The 26,274-nt window shown below is 34.5% G+C and overlaps 1 protein-coding gene across 2 annotated transcripts; it reads left to right on the plus strand.

Moving 5' to 3' along the window:
- The first annotated feature begins 16,847 nt into the window (after positions 1-16,847).
- On the plus strand, positions 16,848-26,274 carry LOC120091058 (AT-hook motif nuclear-localized protein 8-like). 2 transcript variants are annotated; one of them, XR_005485640.2, is made up of 6 exons: positions 16,864-17,657; positions 17,747-17,799; positions 20,738-20,866; positions 23,928-24,086; positions 24,274-24,615; positions 26,006-26,274. XR_005485640.2 is itself a non-coding variant. In XM_039048865.2 (5 exons), exons 1-5 carry the CDS (start codon positions 17,174-17,176, stop codon positions 24,535-24,537), a joined length of 1,089 nt encoding a protein of 362 aa, XP_038904793.1. In that variant the 5' UTR covers positions 16,848-17,173; the 3' UTR covers positions 24,538-24,809. The 2 variants fall into 2 exon arrangements, 1 of the variants encoding a protein (XP_038904793.1); XM_039048865.2 differs by lacking the exon at positions 26,006-26,274 and having other exon boundaries at positions 16,848-17,657; positions 24,274-24,809.

Raw genomic sequence — 26,274 nt, forward strand, 5'->3', positions numbered from 1 at the left:
CATGCGATGGCCTCAACCTATTTTGATACATAATCAACCGCTACCAGTATATAATGATGACCTTCTAATGGTAGAAATGGGCCCATGAAGTCAATTCCCCAAACATCAAATAATTCAACCTCTAAGATTGATGTCAACGACATTTTATTCCTTTTAGACATATTCCCCATTCTCTGGCATCTGTCGCGTTGCACAACGTGGGCATGGGCATGGGCATCCTTAAACAGTGTTGGCCAGAAATAGCCACACTGTAAGACCTTTGCGGTAGTCCATAAGCTTGTTATGACATAAGATTAATCTAAGCTACAAGTCCATGTTCCCATTACCAGTTCCCCAGCAACGGCGCCATAAACTTGATGGGACATAAACTATACAATGATGCAAGCCTAAACTTGATGACATACAATGTATTCTAATCTTATGCCATACAACGCATGGATGAATGATGAATTTATTTCCTTTATGCGATACTACTTCTAGATATGCATTATAGATGAGAATCTTGTAGTATACTACGTGTTGTCACAAGTTTCCTTGCGTTAGAACCAAGTATAATTCCACCGCAAATTTCTCGGTGTGATCCGAGGTCGAACACAGGGACTGTTTGAGGTTATTACGTTATATTTGTGATATATGCGACCAGGGGTTTTTCAATTTATAAAAAGGTTGTGTGTACAGGTATTTAAAAATGCGATAAAGTAAAGGTAAACGATAAAAATGCGATAATAAAGTAAATTGCGGTAAAAGTTAAGTGCGATAAAATAAACCTAAGCTATGATGATACAAGATACAGGTTTCATGATACAAGATACTGAGGGTGAGACTGACGGTGAGGATTATACGAAGATCATGTTATGCGGTGGCAAGTCTTATGTAGAAGCAGAAAGAGAAAAGGTAATTAGAACAAATAACGCAAGTTCCTTAATTGCGTTAAAAGCATAAGTGCGGTTCCGCTTTTCTCTTAGCGTACATCTCTTAGTGATAGGCCGCGTTCCCACATCTCTGCGGTGAAATAGGGACAAACATAATGAACGCAAGGTTGCTTCCATCTCTGGAAGTACTTCTTGCTTTAGTTAATGCATTCTTCTAACCTTCTCTCGATAGATCAGAATGGCATCTTCACTTCTACTCTCACAGGTGAAGATGTCGTCTAGCATGCTTTAACTAAACATCTTTATTTCTTTAGCACAGATTAAGTTACTTGTTTAATTCATATTAATCACCAAGGAATTAAGAAAACATCATGGAGAAAATGATTTATGAGGAATGAAAATAGACAGAGAAGTGGAATGGAAATGATCAAGACATTCAATAATACTATTTAACGTCTGATTCATGGTTGTGAATGAAGAGATTAAGAAGATGAAATACAATTGATGAATGAGATTTAGAAACAAATACAAATAAGCACCAACGTCTTGGCACAGATCTGGAATGGAGTGAATGGAAGGATGAGCTTCCCTCTCAAGCTTGTTCAACCAGTAGAAGTGATCTAAGTATAGAGCTTCTCGACGGGGATTTGGTAGAATTGCACTAAGACTCACCTCTCAGCCTCATCTCTTCTTTTCTCGGATTTCCTCCGATCAGCACTCAAATTAGCTCTCTTTCTCTCTAGCCTTGTATCAATTATCCCCCGTATCAAGTATATCTTTTCAGTGAATTCTTTGAAGGTATTTATAGGCTCTCTGACTTGTGGTCCCCACTTTATTGTTATGGAAAGTCCGAAAATGGTGGAATAAATATTCCTTCTATTATGCAATCAGTCCGTCGAATATGCACAACGGTTAGTTGTACACGTGTCATAATCCTCCGCGTTTGCGCTGCTCATTTGCATCTTCGATCATGTACTCGCATGCGATGTTGTTTTTGTTACTGCATGTAGTTGAAGTTCAGCTCTGGATCGATTGTCGCATTGCGTTGTTCATCTCTTCAGTATTGATATGACGGGCGAAATGCGACGGAGATGCATTGTTCAGTTTCTCTCTGAGCCTTGATTGCAAGTGGTGACTTGGTTTTCTGCAAAACAGACTTGAAATATCCTTTTCTACCATCTTAACGGTCTTAGTGGGGGTATTTGCGATAAATCATAATTATTGTATTTCTTGGCTAATTTTTATACAATCGACGCATATTTTCTCTTTTTTGGCCGCAATATCTGAATAAGACAACATAAATAACTTGTATTTCTACAAGTTATCATTAGCTGACTCAACAAGCCTACCATTTTGGGGATTTATCTGAGTATGGAGTTTGGAACACAACTACACAAGATGGAATTCACTCCTTCTCGTCTTTAGGGAAAGTAGATAAATTGCTTCCTTGATAGCTAATTCCGGATGTTGAACATTGAGGTCTCAACCTCTCACTAGCTCAAGAGATATTAGTTTATAGTTGGACTATAAATTGTTTGTTCATTAAAGGAATCAGTGGTAGTTAAGAAGCTAGAGATAACTATAGGGGTAAAATGGTAATTTGACCCAGCGGTAGTTATGAGCGACTTGTGAAGTGTTGACTAGCTATTGATTAGTTATATCCATGGACATAGAAATATATCTACAATGCGAAAAGTGTAGCTATCGGTCTTTAGTGGAGTGACCGGTAGTTAATGAAGATTGATTAATTTAATTAAATAGTTTATCTATAGATCCATAAGGTCCCCTTGTTAGTTCACTAAATGATAGATAAGATGAATGATTTGAATTGTTCAAGTCAATTGATGGGATAACATATTAATGAGATTAACATGATATGATTAATTATAGATGTGATATATAATTAAGAGAGAAATATTTGAATAAAATTCAAATATTAAATTCTTATGAATTAGATTCATGAAGAATTAATTAATTAATTTTGAAAGGTGTAGGCAAATAAACTTGTGATGTTTATTTATTAGTTAATTAACTATATATTAAATTAGATTTAATATGTATGGTTATTTAATAGGTATGTTAATTAGTTGAATAAATGCTATTTAATTAAATGGGTTTAAGGGTAAATTGGAAAAGATTTGGAGAAAGGGTAAACCCTTCTCTATATAAATATCCCTTTATAGCCAATTTAGGGGATGTAATTTCATTGTGAAAAACCCTAGTCTCAAATCTAGATTTCCTCTTAATTTTTTTCCTCACAACCATTCTCTATTATTCTTCTTCCTCCAAGGTGATGAAGACCACTCTTCTACCATTGGATTCCTAGGGAATAACAAGATTGCACTTCCAGTGGTGTCCCTTGTTCGTTTAAGAAATGTTTGTGAGAAGACAGAGAGGTAAATGTGAAGAGTTCGGGATTCGACAAAGGTTTGTTGCTTTATCCTTTTGTTTCTTGCATGCTTCTTATAAAGTTTATCTATTATTATTTCTATTTTCTTTGTTGTTTTTTTCTTTAAAAACTGAAAATCAAAATACAAAGCGATCTTACGCTTCTGCAGGAATTTGATTTCCTTCAAGGGGAGCATGAGGGCCTCGAGAGGAGGTATGCTTGTCCCAACGTCTAAGAGCCTTATCAAACTGCTTTGCCAGAAGAGATATGGATTCCGTAAGATTCTCATCAGAATCTTTGGGTTACATGCTTCCATCATCTGTAGAGGATTTGAGTGCAATTCCCTTGACCTTATTTTCTATTTTGTCACCTAAGGTCATTTCAAATGTTCGTAGAGACTTGAACAACTCATCAATTTTCATTGTACTGATATCTTACACTTCTTCGATAGCAGTAACATTCATATCAAATCTTTTGGGGAGAGCGAAGAACTTTACAAACCAGTTTCTCTTCAAATATTTTTTCACCAAGAGAAAAGGATTCATTAATAATGTCAAGAAGACGAATATTAAACTCAGACATACTCTCATCAACACACATTTTTAGAGATTCAAATTTCGTTGTCAAAAGTTGTAACCTTGACGTCTTTACTTTCGACGTTCGCTCGTGAGCCACAGTAAGAATCTTCCATAATTCTTTAGCAGTAAAAAATGTGTTGATTAGCCTGAAAATATTTTGATCGACACCATTGAAAATATCATTCGGTGCTTATGAGTTTCCTAGAGAGGCTAGATCTTCTTCTTCAGCCCTGTCCTTCTCAGGTTTTAGAGTAACCACACCATATTTGTCTATCACATTTGGGTGTATCCACCCATTGAGAACCACCTTATATGATTTGTTGTTTATGGATTTAAGAAAAGCAATCATACGAGCCTTCCAATAGGAGTATTTTGTCCCATCAAGGACTGGCAGCTGAGATGTAGATCCACCTTCTTTGATTGACTCCATTAAGAACTCAATAACAGCAATCAACCCGCTCTGATACCAATTGAATTAAAGAAGGATGAATTACAATGATATCAAAAGCTAGGAAAGATATCACAAACAAAATAACAACAATTGTGCGAGAAAAGAGAAAGATAGAAAACACATAAATTTGTTACCCAGTTTAGTGTAATCACACCTTCCTTTGGGAGGATCTGTGCCTGAGTGAAAAGAAATTCACTAGTATGTAATTTAGTTCTAGAACACGCACATAAACTAAAATTACATAAAGTTAGCTTACACATAACTGAATTACTAGTGAGGCTTACACATAACTGAATTACTAATGAGCTAGTTAGGCTCCCCCTAACATCAATACGCTCTTCATTGAGTTTGCAGAATTAGGCCCCCCCTAAAATTGTTGCCACAGTAATGATCTCACATTCTCTTCACCTTTAGATGAATAACCACTCACCTAATGTCTTTACCAACTCTATCAATGTCCGTTTTTTCAAAACATGCTTTTGAGACCATCTAGTTAATTTCACGAAGATAATACATATACAACCCCACAGTTTCTTCACCAAACTTTTTTTTTTTTGAACAAGAATCTCTAAATCAAGAGGATTTTGATAGCTGACCTAAAAACCCCACCGTTTTTTTGACGTTTCTTTTTGTCCAAGTTTCTTCGGTCTAAAATTCCTGAAAAATTAGCTTTTTATGATTATATTGGGAATAATCCTGCAAAAGGTGGATCCCTGGAGAGATAGTTCACTAATAGACCAAAGGATTCGAAATGTCGACAATCCATAACCAACTGCAACAAAGAAGGAAAAAAATCTTCCAACAGATCACTATCGATTAGGAAAAAATCTTACTAAAGATAGAGACAAAGAATCTAACATAAAAGAAAATATTATCTGTCAACCATAACAATAATATAACTTATTTGGAACTTGAATTCAAGTATGGAAGCCAAAAAATCATGATAATCTCGCTCTACAATCTTAAACCAGAGCGAGAAGTACCTAGCATGTCGAGTTTTGGCCACATAGCAAGGGTTGGAGAAAGAGCGAGAGCGAGATCGTACTTGGGCGAGAGCCAGAGCTAGCATGACTGAGAGTAAAAAAGCAGAGGAAAAATATAGAGGGAAAGGGTTGGATGGAGAGAAAAAATGCATATGAAGTTTGATATTTTTGGGATTTTTTGGTCTTCAGAGAAAAGAGTAGTGTGTTTTCGCTCAAACCAAGGTATATAGACTACGGGAAGATAAGGACAAAGTACGTCAAAAATCCAGATGAGTCTCATGTAGTTCATTCCATTGTAATCAGTTTGATACCTCAGTGGGAAAATCAAAGTGTAGGAATGAGGGTAATGTTAAAATGTTGGCCCCACCAATGCTTTTCACTTACAAAATAAGTAAACAGCCAGAAAAGTAGTTAAATGGGCCTTCTTCCATGAATTGGACTACAATCCTTTAAATTGCAAGGAAGTAAACGAGACCTTAATTTAATTCAAAACTACTCTCTTGAAATAGAAATCTATTAGAATGAAGAGAGAAAAATTAGAATTTGCTTGTCGTGTATAGTGGTGACGACGTAGAATATTGTGTCAATGTTTAAGTCTCGATTTTTATTTTAGGTCAGTGCTACACCATCCTTCAAGATAGTTTTCAAGGGTGTTGTTTGTAATTTAACTTTCAATACATTGGTAGGTGTGAGAGAGAAAGTGTAAAAGAGAGGAAGGTTGTCACTAGCCACACCTAGCTAAATTTGCTAATGATGGCGAGAATGAGGAGAAATGAATAAATAAAAAGAATATATGTACTAATATTATAAACATTATATAATAATAATAGATGTCCACTAGTGTCATGCTTAGTTGTTCAATGCAAGTGTCATTTTCTCATTATCACATGTGTTGGCTATGTGTCATTCAACCACCCATGCATAGTGTCTAAGTGTGTCACTTCCTACTTGCTAAAATTTTCTATAAATAAGTGATCATTTGTAGATTTTGTAGAGATATATACATTGGTTGAAACTCCATCAATTTTGGAGAAAGTGGAGATTTTTTAAGAAATTTTCTATTTTCTATTATTTTTATTTATTTATCATTATTTTTATTTATTTGTTTATATATTTATTTTAATATTATATTTATTAATATTCATGTTTCGATTATGCCTCGTTTTTCCTACAATTCACAACAAGCACGAGCTTCGATCATTTTCCCCGCTAAAGATAGGTCTTAAAGGTATGTCGGTTTTTCCCTCTTTGTTATAATTAATAAATTAAATGTTTTTTTTTTGCATATTTTATATATATTAAATTTATAATATAAAAATAATATTTTATAATAATGTTACTATGAAAAATATTACAAAATTAGAATTTGTAGCATTTGATATTAATGGTAATAATTATTTGTCATTAGTGTTTGATGCCAAAATACATCTGGATGTCACGAAATTATGATCATCAGAAAATAATTTTTTTTTCCAAAAGCTCGTCGTAAATAGATGGGCTTGAGGCTCCAAAATTTTAAATCAATATAATATAGAAGACATTTTTCTACATTTCAGATATGCTTCTGTAGTAACAATATCGAGAGAAATATTGTAAAAGTATTTTGCACTTATATGATGTCTTCTCGTGGCTAAATGAAATAACGAATTATTGATTAAAAAAATATGAATCTCAGCCAATTAGAGCAATAACATTCTCTAAAGTGAATGTTGTAAAATTTAAATCGTGGATGAAAAGTCATGAATCTCAACCAGCTGGAACAACAATATTCCCTGAAGTGAATACTATGAATTTTAATAATTGTGGCCGAGATCGTGGTCATGGTTGAGGTCGTGACCGTGGCAGAAGAAGAAATAATTATTATTTGAGTTGTGGTCGTTCTAATTATTCAAATTTCAAAAGAACCACACAAAATGATGATCACAAAGGAAAACCTCCACAAGATAAGAATTAAAAAAATGTTGGAAATAAATGCTTCCGATGTGGAATAACTGGGCATTGATCATGTATCTGTCGTATGTTGAAACACTTAATTGATCTCTATCAAGCCTCCTTGAAGGAAAAAGGAAAAATGTGGAAGCAAATTTTACATACCAGGATAATGACATATTTGACCCATCCCATATGAAAAATTTGGATGTGACAGACTTCTTGGAATCTCTTGAAGAGAAAATTGGCAAAATTAATGGAACATCAAGTGTTTCCTTTGACTTTGAAAATATCTAGATTTAATGTTGTTTTTTTTCCTTTTTCATCTCCATGTTTTTTTTATTCTCTTAATAGATGTTAACCTTTGTATATTCCAAATGTTGTTTGTCTTATTGTAATCATTTTCTTTTAATGAAGAAACCTTGATCATTTTCATATATTGGGTGACTTAAAAATGAGTAAAGAAGATCTATGTCTGACAGACAGTGCAACTACACATGCTATACTTACAAGTAAAAAATATTTTTCCAAACTGACAATGCTGGAAACAAAAGTCAATACAATATCAAGTTCTGCAAACCTGATTGAAGATTTGGAAAAGCAAATATTATTTTTCCTAGAGGAACAAAAATTTTAATTGACAATGCATTATTCTCTAGTCAGTCAAAGAGAAATCTACTTGGTTTTAAAGATATACGTTGCAATGGTTATCATATTGAGACTGATAATAAGAATAATGTGGAATATCTATATATCATATTCATTGTCTCAAATTAAAAACGTATATTGGAAGAGTTGCCTCCTTTATCTTCTAGATTGTATTATACTCATATACAAGTAATTGAAACATATGCAACAATGAACCTGAAGTTCATGAATCTAGACATTACAATTTGGCATGACCGATTGGGTCATCTAAGATCTATAATGACGAGGAGAATTACTGAAAATTTAAATGGACACCTATTGAAGAACCAGAAGATTCTTCAATCTAATGAATTACCGTGTGATGCTTGCTCTCAAGAAAAAATGATAATTAACCATCACCAACTAAAGTGAGGACTGAATCACCTACATTTTTAAAACGAATTCATGGTGATATATGTGGACCCATTAACCCACCAAGTAGACCATTAAGATATTTTATGGTATTAATAGATGCTTCCAGCAGATGATCACACATGTGCTTATTATCAAGTCAAAATCTTGTATTTGCAAGATTACTTACTCAAATATTTAGGTTAAGAGCACAATTTCCTGATTATACAATTAAGACCATTTGTCTTGATAATGCTGGTGAATTTACATCCTAGACTTTTGATAATTATTGTATGTCAATTGGGATAAGTGTTGAACATCTTGTAGCTCATGTTCATACACAAAATAGTTTAGCAGAATCATTTATAAAATGTTTACAATTAATTGCAAGACTATTACTTATGAGAGCTAAGCTTCCTTCATCTGTATGGGGACATGCTATCTTGCACGCAGTATCACTTATACGCATTAGGCCAGTAGCTTATCATAAGTACTTGTCATAACAATTAGCTCATCGTCAAGAGCCAAATATTTTCCATCTGAGAATTTTTGGATGTGCAATATATGTTCCAATTGCTCCACCATAAAGCACTAAGATGGGTCCTCAAAGGAGTTTAGGAATATATGTTGGATATGATTCCTCATCAATTATCAAATATCTTGAACCCCCTGACGAGTGATGTATTTACTGCACAATTTGCTAATTGTCATTTTAATGAGACAAATTTTTCCAACATTAGGGGAGGAATTAAGAAGTTAGAAAAAGAAATTACATGGAATACATCGTTATTGTCTCATTTAGATGCCCATACAGATTAGTGTGAACTTGAAGTTAAGAAGATAATTCATTTGCAAAATATAACAAATCAAATACTAGATGCGTTTATAGATGTAAAGAAAGTAACTAAGTCACATATACCAACTACAAATGTTCTATAAAAATTTGATATCGCAACCCAGCAAGTTGTCACTAATGAGTCTAAAACACGCCAGAAGCGTGGCAAACTAGTGGATTCTAAAGATAAAAATCCCCAGAAAAGAAAAATAATTAATTGTCAAGAAGACTTGGTCGATGATGTAAATATCCATAAAGAAATCCTCGACATGACTAGTGAGGAAGGTGAAGTACCTAAAGATAATAATGAGATTTCAATAAACTATGACATGTCAAGAAAAAGATGGAATCGAACTAATGTAATTATTGACAACATTTTTGCGTATAATGTTGCTCTTGATATTATATCTGAAAATGAGAATCCTGAACCAAAATCTGTTGAAGAATGTCGACATAGAAAAAATTGGCTTCAGTGGAAAGAAGTAATCGAGGCAGAATTAAACTCACTTTCAAAACGTCAGATTTTTGGACCTGTAGTCCAAACATCAAAAGGTGTTAAACCTGTGGGATACAAATGGGTATTAGTGAGGAAAACTAATGAAAATAATGAGGTCATAAGATATAAAGTAAGACGAGTTGCACAAGGTTTTTCGCAAAGACCTGGTATTAATTTTGAGAAGACGTATTCTCCGGTGGTGGATGCAATTACATTAAGATATTTAATTGGCTTGACTGTGTATAAAAGTCTAGATATGCATCTTATGGATGTAGTCACAACATATTTATATGGATCTCTTGATAATGATATTTATATGAGAATCCCAAAAGGATTTAAGGTACCTGAAACATATAAATCAAATTTTTGGGAATTGTATTCCATAAAGTTATAGAGATCGCTATATGGATTGAAACAATCAGGACGAATGTGGCACAATCTCCTAAGTGAATATTTATTGAAAGAAGGATATAAAAAATAATCCAATATGTCCGTATGTTTTTATAAAGAAATCACAGTTGGGATTTGCTATTATAAATATATATATTGATGATTTAAATATAATTGGAACTCATGAAGAGTTTTCAAAGGCAATATGGGATATTTATTCATCAGTCATCTTATACAGAAAAAGTTTTGAAAAGATTTTATATGGACAAAGCACATCCATTGAACATTCCAATGGAAGTTCATTCACTAGATGTAAAGAAAGATAGATTGCGACCTCGAGATGATAATGAAGAACTTCTTGGTCCTGAAGTAGCATATCTTAGTGCAATTGATGCACATATGTATCTTGCTAATAATACAAGACTAGATATTGCATTTTCAGTGAATTTATTAGCAAGACATAGTTCTTCTCCAACAAAAGACATTGGAGCGGAGTTAAACATATACTCTATTATCTCCGCGGGACAATCAATATGGGTTTGTTTATTCAAATAAATCAAATTTTGATCTAGTTGGTTTTGTAGATTCTAGATATTTATCTGATCCATACAAAACTAGATCTCAAACAAGTTATCTATTCACATATGGAGGAATTATGTATCGTGGCGGCCAATGAAACAAACCATAACAACCACTTCCTCAAATTATGCTGAAATTCTTGCAATTAACGAGGCTAGTCGAGAATGTGTATGGCTAATATCAATGATAAAGTACATTCGTGAAACATGTGGTTTATCTTCTAGTAAAAGTCATCCAACGATATTTTACGAAGAAAACACAACATGCATATCACAAATCAAAGGAGGTGAAGGAACTCTAAATAAAGAACCAGTGAGCGAAAGCGAATTGTTCCAACTTTCATTGAGAAAGAACACAAACAATTACAATCTCAAAGAACAAATTATGCATAAAAAATAAACTACAATCATGCTTCTTTAATTGAACAAGGGATAGAGTATGCAAACCTTTGAAGAACTCTTTCTTCAAGTATCCCTCGTGAAGGATCTCAGATCTAAGAGTTCCATGAGCACATTCGGATCACTCCGATCTCACCATGACCGAAATACATCAATATACATTCAACACATACAATTATGCAAACAAAACTTAATTAACGGCATGCTTAGAACAAGATAAATAACAAGGGAAAGAGTTCCATACCAGTTGAAGACGTTTTTCACACTTTAGAACTCCAATGCAGCGGAAAACCTCCACGCGATCTACCAACGTCCAGCAGCAGCGTCAATAAAAGCAGCACGAACACGAATACCACAACGGGGATGACACCACCACTAAAGAGCCCTAGGTATTCTCGGAGTGAAAACCCAAAGGGTGGTCTTTGGTGAATTTAGTGAGAAAGGAGGAAACACAAATCATGTAAGCGATAAGCAAGTGGGAGGGAAAAAAACGCTATCACATAGCAGAAGTGCTTATCGTTTAGGAGGAGCTACATGATCGTGTAGTATTTATTGCACGATCATTTAGGAAAAAGTACACGGTCGTTTAGTAAAAATGGCACACTATACGATCGTTTAGAGAAGCTATCCGATCATGTAGGAAATAGCATGCGGTCGTTTAACGCGAGGTGGACGATCGTTTAGGCAGAGAAGAGCTATCGTATAGTCTCTCAAGCGATCATTTATATTCACCAATGCGTGCTTCCGATCTCTTTTCGGGCGATCTGACGACGGACGATCAAAATGAAAACCTTTTTTTTCATTTTAATTCATCGGTTACATTAACCGACGCTCCCCACTAACCCACGTCCGAACGTGAAAAATGTATTAATTATCATATAATCATTCAACTAATTAATTAATAAATATAATCATATTATATTTTTATCCTATAGTTTGATATCATATATCGACTATAGTATTTTCTCATCTACTTGATATAAATCATATTTATATCTAATTTCCTCTAAAATAATGTATCTCACACATTTTCCAATTATATCATATATAATTAACCAGTCCAATTATATCATATATAATCAAACTTCCTCTTGTCAATTTAAACATTTCAAATTAACCCAAATATTGGTTCTCGACTTTATCCAAGCTACCTAGGGGACCTAATGGACCTGTGGCTCGAAGCTCCAACGATTCGTGAATAGCTGACTAAACTCTTTAGCCACGAGATCCACCATCCGTTAACTGTCAGGCATTCCACTAAAGACCAACAATTGAACTCTTCTTACCACAGATATATTTCTTTATCCATCGGATATAACCAATCATGAGTACGATGACCCTTCACAGATGTTCGTAAGTACAGTTGGGCCAAATTACCGTTATGCTCCTGTAGTTACATCTCACTCATTAAGTACCACTGATTCCTCTAATGAACAATACAACATGGTCCAACTATGTGTGAACACCTCTCGGGCCAAGAGAAGGTGTGTGGCGCCACATCGTTCAAGCCTCGGAATCAGCCCTTAAGGGAGCTATCTATCTACTTACCCCTGCCTCAGGGAAGGAGTGAATTCCATCTTGTGTAGCTGAGTTTCCAACTCCCAAATCAAACGAATCCCCAAAATGGTAGGTTTGAATCGGTGAACTGGCCACTCGCACCCATATAAATCAAAGGACCGCCCTCAATGGCAGAAGTTCCCAACTCACTCAAGATTGAGGTCATGTTACCTATGGTCATCTTAGTGAAGTGAAGTTTCTGTCATGAACGGTGTTATATAACGAGATGTTAACACTTTGTGGTCAGGTCTTATACAAACTCTTTGTATAGGACGCCCCACTTACATGTCCCCAACACGAATGATCAGGATCAGACCATCTGTGACAAGTCACAACACTTGTGACCATTCTACAAAGCGGGTCGCATCTGTAGCAGGATAAAGTTTCCCTCCTATATCCATATACTACAGACCATTTTGATTATCACTCAAGACATGATCCACTTGTATGTCATCACATACATGCTTGAGTCACATACAGATAACCAGAGATTTTATGTTTATTAGTTTGTGGTAAAGCAAATAAAACAAATAAATGAGCAAAAATACAAGATGTGAAGTAAATATCATATATTAACAACACAAGCATTCGTACAAACTATTTACAAACTACAGGACACGAGACTTTAGGGCATCAACCCAACACCTCGATCGTTCAGTAGCTCGTTCAACGACACGAACTCGAATGCAACGATCAGAACAACTAAGAGCATGCACTGAAGAATCCTCGATCACTATCGAGTGTAACTCGATCCTCGACCCTCAAACGGAACAAGAATACCACTACAAGAGTTACCTTGGTATTCTCAGTGTGAGAATCCAAGAGTTGTGGGCTCTGTATGACTTTGAACATAGGAATGAATGAGGTAAACGATCGAGTAAGTGGGAGAAGGAAGAAATCTATCGTATAGACTTAATACTCGATCGTGCAGTAAGAAGAAGCCTATCATATAGACTTGCTACTCGATTGTGTAGTAACGAGTAACTATCGTATAGTAAACTCGATACTTGATCGTTTAGGCTGTGAGATGCTATCGTTTAATAAAACTCTTTTACTTGATAGATTTTCTTTTGTTAGACCGATTCAATGAATCATCAACCTATGATTTTGGAAAACCATTTTCCTCTCTATCTCACAGTTGTTATAACCGTGCATAACCTCCCATTCAAGTTGGTTATTGAAGTAAAAGAAAAATTAATTATCATATAATTAATATATTATAAATAAATATAATAACCAACTTATCATATTATATTTATAGCCTATAGTTTTAATATTTCATCATATGAAACATATAAACCATAGTTCTTTTTCTATTTTATGGTATTTAATATAAATCATATTTATATTAATTCCTCCAATTAATAATGTATCAAATACATCATATCAATTATATCACATAATTGAACCAATTTAATTATATCATATATAATCAGATTTCCTCTTGTTAATTTGAACACTTCAAATTAACCCAAAATCTGATTCTCAACTTGAACACATTGAGCTACCAAGGGAACCTTATGGACCTGTAGATTGAAGCTCCAACGATACACGAATAACTAGCTAAACTCTTTAATCACAAGACCCACTATCCATTAATTATTGGTCACTCCACTAAAGACCGACAGTTGCACTCTTCGCACTACAGATATATTTCTGTGTCCATTGGATATAACTAATTAATAGTGTGATGACCCTTCACAAATCGCTCGTAAGTACAGCTGGGCCAATTTATCGTTTTACCCCTGTAGTTACATCTAACTCCTTAAGTACCACTGATTCCTTTAATGAATAATAAGTCATAGTCTTACTATGACTGAGTTCTCTCTTCCCAAGAGAGGGTGTGACCACTATGTTCAAGATTCGGAATCAACCCTTAAGGGAGCAATTTATCTACTTACCCCAACTTCGAGGAAGGAGTAAATTCCGTCTTGTGTAGCTGAGTTCCCAGCTCCCCAATCAGACGAATCTCCAAAATGGTAAGCTTGTTGAGTTGGCAATCTGGTCACTCTCACCCATACAAATCAAAGGACCGCCCTTATGAGCAGGAGTTCCCAACTCACTCAGTACTAAGGTCATGTCACATATGGTCATCCTAGTGAAATGTAAGTCTCAATTATGAATGACGTTATATAAAGAGACTAATCATTTCGTGGTCTGGTCTTATACAAACTCTTTGTATAGGATACTCCCGCTAGCATGTCTCCACATGAATGGTCAGGATCAGACCATTTATAGCACTTAATAACACTTCTAACATCTACAAAGTGGGTCGCATCCATAGTGTTACCAGGATAAGGTATCCCTCATTTATCCATATACTACAGACCATTTAACTTATTACTTAAGGCATGATCCACTTGTATGTCTCCACATACATGCTTAAGTTACATAAAATAACCTCGAATCTTAGTTTATTGGATTGAGTAAATGCTTATAAAATAACACTGATTTTATTAATAACAATATGTTTACAGAGTGTTTACAAACTACGAAACTACCAAGAGAATTAGAACACCAATCCCAACAGGAGGATATATTAAAGTAGATAGAACAAAACATATTTCACATAAACTTTTCTACACTTATGATCTTGAAGAAAATGATGACATCATTGTACAACAAATTTGTTCGAAAGATAACCTGACAGACTTATACAAAAGTATTATCTACCATAACCTTTGAAAAATTGGTACACAACATTGGAATGCGGCGACTCAGAGATCTTAAGTGATGTTTTCACGAGGGGGAGCAAATATATTCTTTTGAAAGTATAAATTATATGAAATATGTACTTTTTTCCTTCACTAGGATTTTTTTCCCATGTGGTTTTTTCCAAATAAGGTTTTAATGAGGCATATTTCATATGTTGAATAGGTATCTAAGGGAGAGTATTATAAATATTATATATGATAATAAATGCCCATTGGTGCCATGCTTAGTGTCCAATGTCAAGTGTCATTTTCTCATTATCACATGTGTTGGCTATATGTCATCCAACCACCTATGCATAGTGTCCAAGTGTGTCATTTCCTACTTGCCAAAATTTCCTATAAATAAGTGGTCATTTGTGAATTTTGTGGAGATATATACATTGGTTGAAACTCCGTCAATTTTGGAGAAAGTTGAGATTTCTTAAGAAATTTCATATTTCCTATTATTTTATTTATTTATCATTATTTTATTTTATTTGTTTATATATTTATTTTAATATTATATTTATTAATATTCGTGTTCCCATTGTGCCTCGTTTTTCCCACAAATTCACAACAACTAAAATATTATTACTTTTTATTTATTAGTATTTTAAATGAAAAAAATCAATTTAACATCGAAAATTGTCATGTTATTATCAATTTTAACAATGATTTTTTAGTTACATAAAATTTATACTTCAAACTTAGATAACTGTTGGCAATCTTAACTCTAAACTTTAAAGTTATTGCAATTTTAACCCTCTAATGATTTTTTGCTCTAATTTTTTTTTTGTTAAATATTGTTTTGGTCTCTATTTTAAAGTTTACTCAATTTTAGTCCATATACTTTCAATTGTTTTGTTTCGTCATTGTACTTTCAATAAATATTCAATTTTAATATTTGTAGAAATTTGATAGTCATTGTTTTTTTTTTTTTTTTTTTTTTTTTAAATTTGAAGGTCTAATTTTAACACTTGTAGATTGAAATGTCCATGGGGTAGGATGATTTTCCTATCCCTGTTGTTATTCCTCACATCATTACCCATCCCACAAATTATCTATGAGAATACAGTGGGGATTCAAACTTTTCCTCGTTAAAAAAAATCAATGAACTTAAATCATCAATATAAAGAATTTTTCATTAAATAGTTAAATTCCTCACTAATTATTTTATATGATTAGTTTTACATGGGTGAAAAATTACTTTACTTTTCTATTAAATTATTCATATATAATCTAAATTTAAATGTTTGATTCAAACATATTATTTATCTTTACCATTAAATAATAAAATTTTAAATTTAAGTATAATATTTATACAATAATAATAGCAACAACATAATATTAAAATATTATAATAAATAAAGAAAAAGGCTAGGGTAGAGGCCACGAATGCATTTTTCGTTCCTATCCTCGTTTAGTTAGGAAAATTTTTCCCATTCCATCCTCTATTTCTCACCTAATTAGGGTGAGTCCCCGTGGGGCTGTCTCCATAGGAAAAATAGACATTTGTACTTATAGAAGTTTGTGGGCCTAATTTTTATAATTGAAAATTTAAAGGTAAAATTGTAACTACTATCTCACTTTAGGATGATTTATGCAATTTGTCATTTTTTGGGTGGTTAATTTAACCCAACATTAAATTGATAGGTGAACGAAATCTTGTTGAAGCACAATATAGGTGAACAACAAAATCAAAGAAAAGAAAAGAAAAACTAAAACCCTAAAAAACAAAACCCATTTCGCGGTTCTCTCTTTCTCTTCCTTTCCCGTGTCTGTTCAGTCGTCACTCATCACTGATCGAACAAAGCAGATACCCAAATTCGTAACACGAATCACTGAACCAACAATTTCCCATTTCATTTCTTCCTTCCAAATTCCAAACAATCAAACGAAGAAGAAGAACAAGAAGAAGAAGAAGAAGAAGGAGAAAAGATCTCCTTTCTTCCCACATTCCCCCAATCTGATTTCCCTTCCCCCCCATGGATTCACGGGAGAGGTCGATGCCTTCTGTTCATCAACATCAGCCACAATCAACTCCACCCAACAGGATGATTCCCAACAACGCTTCTTATTCCACTAATTTGCCCAATTCCAACAATACTTCCCCTTTGATCAACCCCAATTCCGCTGCTGCTCAGATGATGTCTTCCGCTTCACGATTTCCCTTCAACTCCATGATGGGTTCCTCCTCTAAGCCCTCCGAATCCCCCAATGCGGCTTCTTATGATGGATCGCAGTCTGAATTGCGCACTGGTGGCTTTAACATTGATTCTGGGAAGAAGAAAAGAGGCCGCCCCAGGAAGTATTCTCCAGATGGGAATATCGCCTTGGGTTTATCCCCAACCCCCATCACTTCTTCCGCCGTTCCTGGTGATTCCGCCGGCATGAACTCCCCGGATCCTCGCCCTAAAAAGAACAGGGGACGGCCGCCTGGTACAGGGAAGAGGCAGATGGATGCTTTGGGTACTCATCCTTCTTGTTTTTCTTTCCTTATTTTCTTTTATTTTTTGTTTTCTGTGTGCCTTGTGTAATGGTGTTATCCCGGTGGACAGGGACTGGCGGTGTTGGCTTTACTCCTCATGTCATTCTTGTGAAACCAGGAGAGGTAAAGAAATTTGCTTTCTTTTGTATTATTATATGGGTGTTGAATTGGATTTGATGTTATTATGTTTTCTTTTTTGAACTCTTTTTTGAACTTTTATTATCTCTTCAATGGTATTCAATTCTAGTTATTTCCTCTATCCATTGGTTGGGCTTCTATGTGTAGTTCATTAAATGAATGAGCCGGGAGGTTGTCGATTTAAGATTAGATATTGAGATTCTACAACATTGGCTGATGCACCATAACTCCTTTCCTTGAGAATGTGGATATGTAAATCTTTGTGTTGTATGTTGTTGTCTCTCCCTTGTTCATAACACTTGTACTGCCATAATGTTACTCGGCTTGATAGAAAAAAGAGTGAGAGAGAGAGAGTAACTCAAATGAGAAAGAGTTTTGAGTTGAATGTAGATGGTGTATAATAAAAAGAAAGAATGCATCAGAAGTTTACAACATATAGAGTTATGAACCTGTTTTTGTGGAAAACAGATAAGGTAATTTCCTTGGTATGCTCTTCTCGCATCTTTATCTTTTTAATAAAATGACAATGGCATGAGACTACTTTCAAAAGTACAAAGCCCCTGGATTCTGAGGCCTAAAAATGCCTCAATTTTAAGTTTAGATGTATACACTCTGTCAATGAAGTGATGGTAAGAGAAAATGAGAATAATATATGATTATACAGAAAGTTTTCACGGTTTTGAATTAGATGGTTAAAATTGGGATTTTTTTGCAAATTCCTTGAACACCTTTTTGGGCTTTTTCTTTTGTAGTTTGCATATTTCAGTGGATATTTATTGTTTCCTATAAAAAAGCTTTCCAACATTTGAATGTTTTATTCATCCTACAAAAGATTTGTGCTAGCAAGTTTCAGTGCTAATTGATTCAAATAAATAGCAAACTGAACTGTGTTGTGATTTCTGGAACTGCCCATGCTAGAATAATTGAGCTATATTGGTTTTGGCTGATTCCAAGGTAAGAATTTTAACTATTTCACCTTATCGTGTAGTATTAGGAAACTATACAAATAGCCTTTTGTGATATTAGATTTGCTCCAGAAACAGAAAGGAAAACAATTGTTCTCACTTCTGAATCTGATATATCAAATTCCTATCAAGATCTAGCTTTTCCCACAATAACATCAATTTTTTGCTTGTGAAGGAAACCCATTGGAATGAGAGTTTGATGGAAGGGAAACACTTTTTTTTTTTTGTCAAACTGTTATACTGCTCATTTCAAAGTGTGGTTCTCGTTCCTCTTTTGGTTCTGCATTGAATTGGATCCACGATGTGTAAAGTTCGATATTGTGATTTCTTGTCATTTTTAAGATATAATGTTAATATTTGATTGTCCAAAGTCAAAACAGTTTCCTAATCCTGGATTCAGAGTGGAGTCTTGTTATGAACTGTAAATGTTGATGGGAGACCTGTTTCGATTGAAATTAGGCTCGAGTGATAGAAGCTGCTTTTGGGGATACTCTTCATCACTCAACAGCCTCTTAAATTTGTGTTGCAAGACTTTTTAACATTGTAGAATCTAGATTGTGCGGTGCAAGGGAGGTGGCTGGTCTATTAGTTAGAGGAGAATTTTGATTGGTTAGGAAATAGAAACATGACTATCCTTGAAGGAGCTTTTCAGGAACTTTCTAGTTCAGTTTGGTTTGGCTCTATTTCTTGGTCTTTTCATTTACAAAGAGAGATCGTTCTTCCTTGAGACATCACCAAAGCTATTTGGCATCAAAATACCACAAGAAAGTGATTTTTTACATGGTATCTGATTCTTCAAGGGTTAAGCACCTACAGATAAGATATCGTTCGTTTGTGTCATCCTTGTCGCCATCTGGTTTGTTTTTGTGGTAGGATGTATTTGAGAATGCTTCGTTTGTTCTTTTTGGATGAAAAGTCTAAATGTAGGGAAAAACTTCATAAACTTTGTAGTTTGTTTTGGTTGCAGACTTCCCGTTGGTAATGTCCATTAATTTTTTTAAGGAACCCCTTTGAAAAAGAAAACTAAAGCATTGTAATTGTGCGTGATAAAAGCTCTTCTTTGAGCAAAATGATGATGATGATAATAATAATAATAATAATAATAAATAAGTAAATAAGTAAAGAGCTCTTCTCTTTGAGGTTTGGGTGGAGAGAAACACAGAATTTTTTGAAAGAGCGGCAAAAACTGGGAGGGTTGTCTGAGAAGAAATTAAATTCTGGTTGTCTGAGAAGAAATTAAATTCTGACTTTCTTTTCTAGTGTCCTCTGCTTTAGATTGTAATCACCTCATTTGCTCTTCTAATATTTAAAAAATGCTGTTTTTTCTTTCTTTGAACCTTTATGAATATTAATCTGTTCAGGAAGGCAAGAAAGGAAATCTCTACAACTTGTTAAGTACGAAGGTCCATCGTAACATATTTTCTGACAATCTAGCAATGTTATTTCAAGAAATGTGCTCTTTTTCATTTTTTGGATGGTCGTGATGCTTGGGCAGGTTTGCACACACATCCACATTGTTCCGATGCCAAATTTGGAGGTCTTAACTGATGCCGTATTTTCCTCACTGTTGTTTTTCTTTATAGGAATGAATTTTGAGGTTTCCTCTTTAAAAAATCTATGGTACTATCTAGTGGCCACCAGTTAATTGAAATGGCGGCATTTCACTTTTAAGACTGATAGGATCATTCATAAATATAGTTTTGTCATTAAAACCACATAGATACTTTTTTAATTCAGTATTTAAAAGCATTTACAATAATCATCTTTCGGGCATTTTCTGCTCTTGACCTTTTCTGGAACAAATTGGTATTTTAGAGTAGTTCTCCATGGTACAGACTTTTGTGCTATTGAATGTGTTTTAATAGTTTACTCTCCCTCCTTAATATGGATATGGATTTATAAGTTTCAAGGGTTAATCGATACCTGTTTTAAAAAGATGTATTTTCATTGATTTACAGGACATTGCCTCAAAAGTTATGGCATTCTCACAGCAGGGGCCGAGGACTGTTTGTATTCTCTCTGCCCATGGTGCTGTCTGCAATGTTACCCTTCAACCCGCGATGGCAGCTGGTACTGTGTCATATGAGGCAAGTTTTATATTTCATTTTCCTCGATTGACTTTGGAGAATTGTAGCCATCAAGTGATATCAGACTTGATATTGTTTACTGTACATTCTAACACATCAACTTCGAAAGCGGAGAAGGATCCATGTGAGAGTTTTGCATAAGCTTATGTGCACACATGATGTTCTTGTTTATTATTGCTGGTCCTCACTCTTCTCTACTCTTGATGTTGGTTTTCCTTTGGAGGCTGAGAGTCACTTTACATCAAACGCTTGTACATTGTATTAGGCTAGCTATCCCATTCCTGCATGTACTATCTGCCTCTCATAACCTTCTTGAAATTTTACCGTCTTTTTTCTTCATCATTTTCATTTGTTGAAAGTCATGTTTGTGTTTGCTTTTCAATTTAATTGGTTACTCTTTGCCCTGTATTATGGCGATGAAAAGTAAAACCATGGCCTTTTACAAACATTGCCATTTTCATGAACTATATAGAGAAGAGGCACGTTTCTTCTAAACAGTTCTCTTTCTGAATTTTCAAATGAGTTGTTTATTTCCAAGTGAAGAATGGAAAGTCATGGTAACTCAATTCATCAATTCATCAGTGCCAACCTTGAGTTAGCTTGTTCTAGTACATAGTAAGTGCATGGTGTTGGTGACCCCTGACCAGCAGTTCATGCTTTTATCTGCATGGAGATTATCGTAATCCCCTCTGTTTGTAAGATGTGCTAGTGCTAGTACTCGTAATGTATTTCATCTGTTTCTTCCAAGCCTGCCACAAGAACAAAAAGGTAGCATTGATCATTAAGGGTTTTAGCCTTGTGGCTGAAGGTGTGACCCAAAGGTGGTTGGAGTAAGAAGAATCCCCTAGGTTTTTGGGAGCACAGCAGGAGAGACTGAAGGAGCTGTATTGCAAATCGGTGGCAAAGGGGCAGGGTATATACAAACGTTGGTTATTTTCACTCTTGTTCTTACATAGCACACACGACTGACTAGGGGCTGATAACAGTTGAGCTTCATTTATTTTCTGCCGGAGGTATTAAGTTTACTGTAGTGCCATAACTGATCAAAGACTTTGATCTTCTAAGGATATTAATATCTAACTGACATTTTTAACTTTATTGGGAGAAGAATAGTTCTTGGGAAGAAAATGGAGTGGCAAGAGAAACGAATAGAGTTTCCAAGATTTGTGATCTGAAATCTGCAACCCGACTGGAAAAAAATTCTCGCTAGATTGTAGGAAAAAGTAACTAGAGGTAAGATTTAATTGGTCATCATTCTTGTTCAGCTGCTGCTTTTTTTCTTTTCTTTTCTTTTTTTTTTAAAAAAATATTAACAAAATAATATAATAATAATAAAACAAATAAATAAAATAAAATAAAATAACCATAAATTTTTTGAGGAGGAGAAAGGCTGCCTCAACCAGGGTTAAGGAAATTGCCAAAAAAAAAGAAAAAAAAAACCTCCTAACGATCACAAACAGTAGGTCAGATTTGTGGGCACAGCTTATGTTTGATTTTTTTTTTTTTTTATTAGAAACTATTTGATTGATAAATGAAATATCCAAGATACAAAATGTTCCAGGAAACAACAAGAAATTATTTGATTGATAAATGAAATATCCAAAGCTGAAGTTTAATTTGGGCGTATGCTTCCACAAGGATGTCATATTTGTCTTCCTGAGATTATTTCAGGCTGGTGGTTTCCCTTCCTGAGATTATTTCAGGCTGGTGGTTTCCAAAGAAAAGATTCTAGATGAACATCTTGACTTTCTTAGTATAAGAGTCATTCCAAATCTACTTGCAACAGTGGAGAACTTGAGATTCTATGGCAGCATCTTTAAGGAGAGAGACTTACAAGTGACTATATACAGATGGAAGTTTAGAGCCAAACTATTTATCTTGAGGCAATTTAAGGAAAGGGTCAGTAATGAGAACCATGAGGGAAATCCACACTGCAATTTCTCAGTCACTCAAGTATATCTAATCTTAGATAGAAACAGAAAGTAGGCACTACAAAAGTTCTTTCTTAACTTAAAAATGTACAATAATTAATATTTGAACTCCATTTTGGCTGAGCTGCAAAGAGAGGCCACAATTTTATATGGTTTAAAAAAATCAATTTAGGTTTTTTATTAGAAAAATTACTTCATCCTTTTCAAGTCTCCCATCAAGTAATCACCATTGAATTCACCCAAATAATCTGATTTAATATATAATATTTCTGACTATTACATTTCAGAGATTGCAGAAAATTGGTAATGCAACGATTAAGCTGCAGAGAGATGATCTGTGTTAGATGTTGAACTGTTACCATCCCTTGAAGATTTTGAATTTGGGTTTGACAAAAAAGGTTCCGGCTGGATCATTTCAAGAGATTATGAATACTGCTCTGCTTTACTATTCTCTTTGACTTGAGAAATGTGATGCTAGCTCATCATTTTGACAAGAGGGTCATATTAAGCTGCATCTGAGAATGCATTGTCCAACTAGTGCTCAGTCATTATTTTAAAAGGAAAATTTAGGTGCTTTGGTTGAATTTTAATAGTGCTATGCTTCAAAATATTTGAATGCAAGAAACAGAAGAATGTTTCAAGTGATTGATATGCTTAGGGATGAGCTTTGAGACTGATATTCATGTAGACTGGTATATTTCTTTGAACTCTTTTGCAATTGTTCTATTTATTATTGCCAATTGGTAAGTTTTTCATATTCTATTGGCTTGATTGTCCGGGTTTTAACTTTTTGCACATCTTATTTGTCAATTAAATATGCTGCAAGAGAAGAAAGGGGAAAAAATCAAATTTCTCAACACAGATCTTTTTTAATGAACATAAGAAAGCATTTATTCTGCATCACTAGAACCTCAGAAAGTTTCTATTTGTTGTGATGATTCATTAATCCTGAAAAAGCTGGGGAAAAAAGAACCTATTCTAGTTGTAGTCTACCACAACCTTAAAAAAATTTCTACTGGTGGTCTTGATTCATTAGTCCTGAAAAACTAAAGAAAAAGATCTATTCTAGCTGTACCATTTCCTTTGTACACAAGGTATCACCAATTCTATTGCTTTTAAATCTTATGCAGGGCCGCTATGAAATCATATCTCTATCAGGTTCCTTCTTGATTTCTGACAATAATGGTAATCGTAGTCGAAGTGGTGGTTTAAGTGTGTCTCTAGCAAGTGCAGATGGACAAGTACTTGGTGGAATTACCAACATGCTAACGGCAGCATCGACAGTTCAGGTACTAGGTTTCCCTACTGTCTACAGTGTTAGCTTGACATAATGTTGTTATTTCTCTTTTTAGATGGATTGAATGTTCTGACTTAGTTGCATAACTCATCTGCTAATGTAAAATTTGACAATACGAGAGGAGCAACAAAAATAAGTTGGTTTTTGTGCCTTAAACCATGTCTTTGATGAAAAATCAGGTTATAGTCGGTAGCTTTCTCGTGGATGGGAAAAAGCTAGGAGCTAGTATACAGAAATCTGGGCCTTCTTCTACATCTCCCAATATGTTAAACTTCAGTACGCCCGTGGCAGCAGGCTGCCCCTCTGAAGGCGCATCAAATAATTCATCCGATGACAATGGTGGTAGCCCTTTAAGCCGGGGGCCTGGAATCTACACCAATGCCAACCAACCAATGCATCATAATATGCAGATGTATCAATTATGGGGTAGCCGAAATCAATAATGAAGCTGCTTGCTCAACTTAACAGTGTAGTGCATTGGGTGTCGAAGTGGTTAGTGTTTTGCATCCCGATGTATAGAGGTTAGTTCTGGATTCTGTCCCTAACATCCATTGCGCGAACCCCGTATCATAACTTTTCTAGATTAGATTCTCTATTGATCTTTTAGCTGCTGGTTAGCTTTATTTCTAGTAAGTCCAAATTGTCTACTTATAACATTTATCCATGAACGTGGAATTTCTGAAGATTATGGTAAATCGTATCGATTGGGATGTCACTACTAAAGAGGGTAAATCTTCAACTGTGCTTTTCTCAAGAATTAGGGACAATCAAATGCATCCAAAGATGCCGTTGTTGAATCCATAGTGAGTACAATTAGTTTTAACCTCGTTTTTTTTTTTTTTTTTTTTTTTTTTTTTGTGATTCTTTCCTTGGAAAAGCCATGAAGTTGAGTCGACATGATTATTCATGGAACAATATGTTCAAGTCAAGATTGGTACAAGTTATTATAGTATTCGGGGCTACCATTGTCAGGTGGAAACAAACTGTCCCTATTAACTGGAAGAGAACTAGTTCTTGTTGTTAAGACCATTTTCAAGAGAGGAATGAAAAGAGAGAAGAAAGTAGGTCAATGTATGTGAGTTGTCTTCACTTTTTCAATTGCTTTGGATTTCATTGCGCTGAAATAGATGGTTCTGTGATCTGTGAGAATTATGAAGTGTTTTCTGAAATTTTCTCTGCAATGTTTACAAAATCCTATGAGTAGTTTGAGAAGGGAGGGAAAGGTTTGCAATTATCAAACACTTTTGACGTGAGAGACAATTTGCATGTGTGCAATGGAGTTTTTGTTCTTTATTTATTATAGCTCCTGAATACTGCATTTAGAGTATATTTTGTGTAAACTTCAAAATTAATTTGTGGAGATTGTTTTCTTTCAATTCTTAGTCAAACATTAAAATCTGCTGGTTGAAGGTTAAGGATGCCAATAGAGCTGACAAAAAGGCATTTCAATGGATATCAATGACAAATGAATTATAAGCACAAAAGAGGGGTAGAAAGGATTATTCCAAACAGTGGGAAACAGAATGGGGCAAAACCCACATTTGCTCCTGATCTTTTTCCTCCTTTTTAAAAAAATTGGAGTTCTATCTTTATTATTATGTCATTTGAACATTTGTTTTCATTATTTGTCTGAATGTCTCATCTTAATATGAATGCCTCTTATTTTCCTCATCTTATTTTTTCCGACTACATTTGGGTGTGGGGTATTCGAACCATAAACCTCGTGAATAGTAATACATTCGGATGCCAATTGAGCTAGGTTCGATTTGGCCTTGTTTTCTTCACCTTAGGAAAACCAGGACCTATTGTGACACAACTTTGTAGGAATTGTACTTGAGTTTTGAAGAATAGATAAACTATTCTAAAAATAAACAAAAATATTGTGTTTGACATGCAACATAAACGCTGCAGGTAACTCTTGAAGCAATGACGACTTACTATGGTCATCCTTTATATATCACATTCTGCATTTCATCATTTGCATATTATTTGCTATTTTGACCCTATTAGACTTTGTAAAATTTGCATTTGAAATCAGTAGTAAACACAATATCAGGAGATTGTACCCTAATTGTGTACCAATTGAATGCCAAACATATTTGTTCACTATTATGTATGTCATTTTGTACCGAGCTAACCTGAGATCAATTTGAGTATAGTTTAACGGTTACATAGGATGA

The sequence above is a fragment of the Benincasa hispida genome, chromosome 11 (genome assembly GCF_027475165.1).
Source record: "Benincasa hispida cultivar pf3 chromosome 11, pf3_genome.v1.1, whole genome shotgun sequence".
Lineage (NCBI taxonomy): Eukaryota > Viridiplantae > Streptophyta > Magnoliopsida > Cucurbitales > Cucurbitaceae > Benincasa > Benincasa hispida.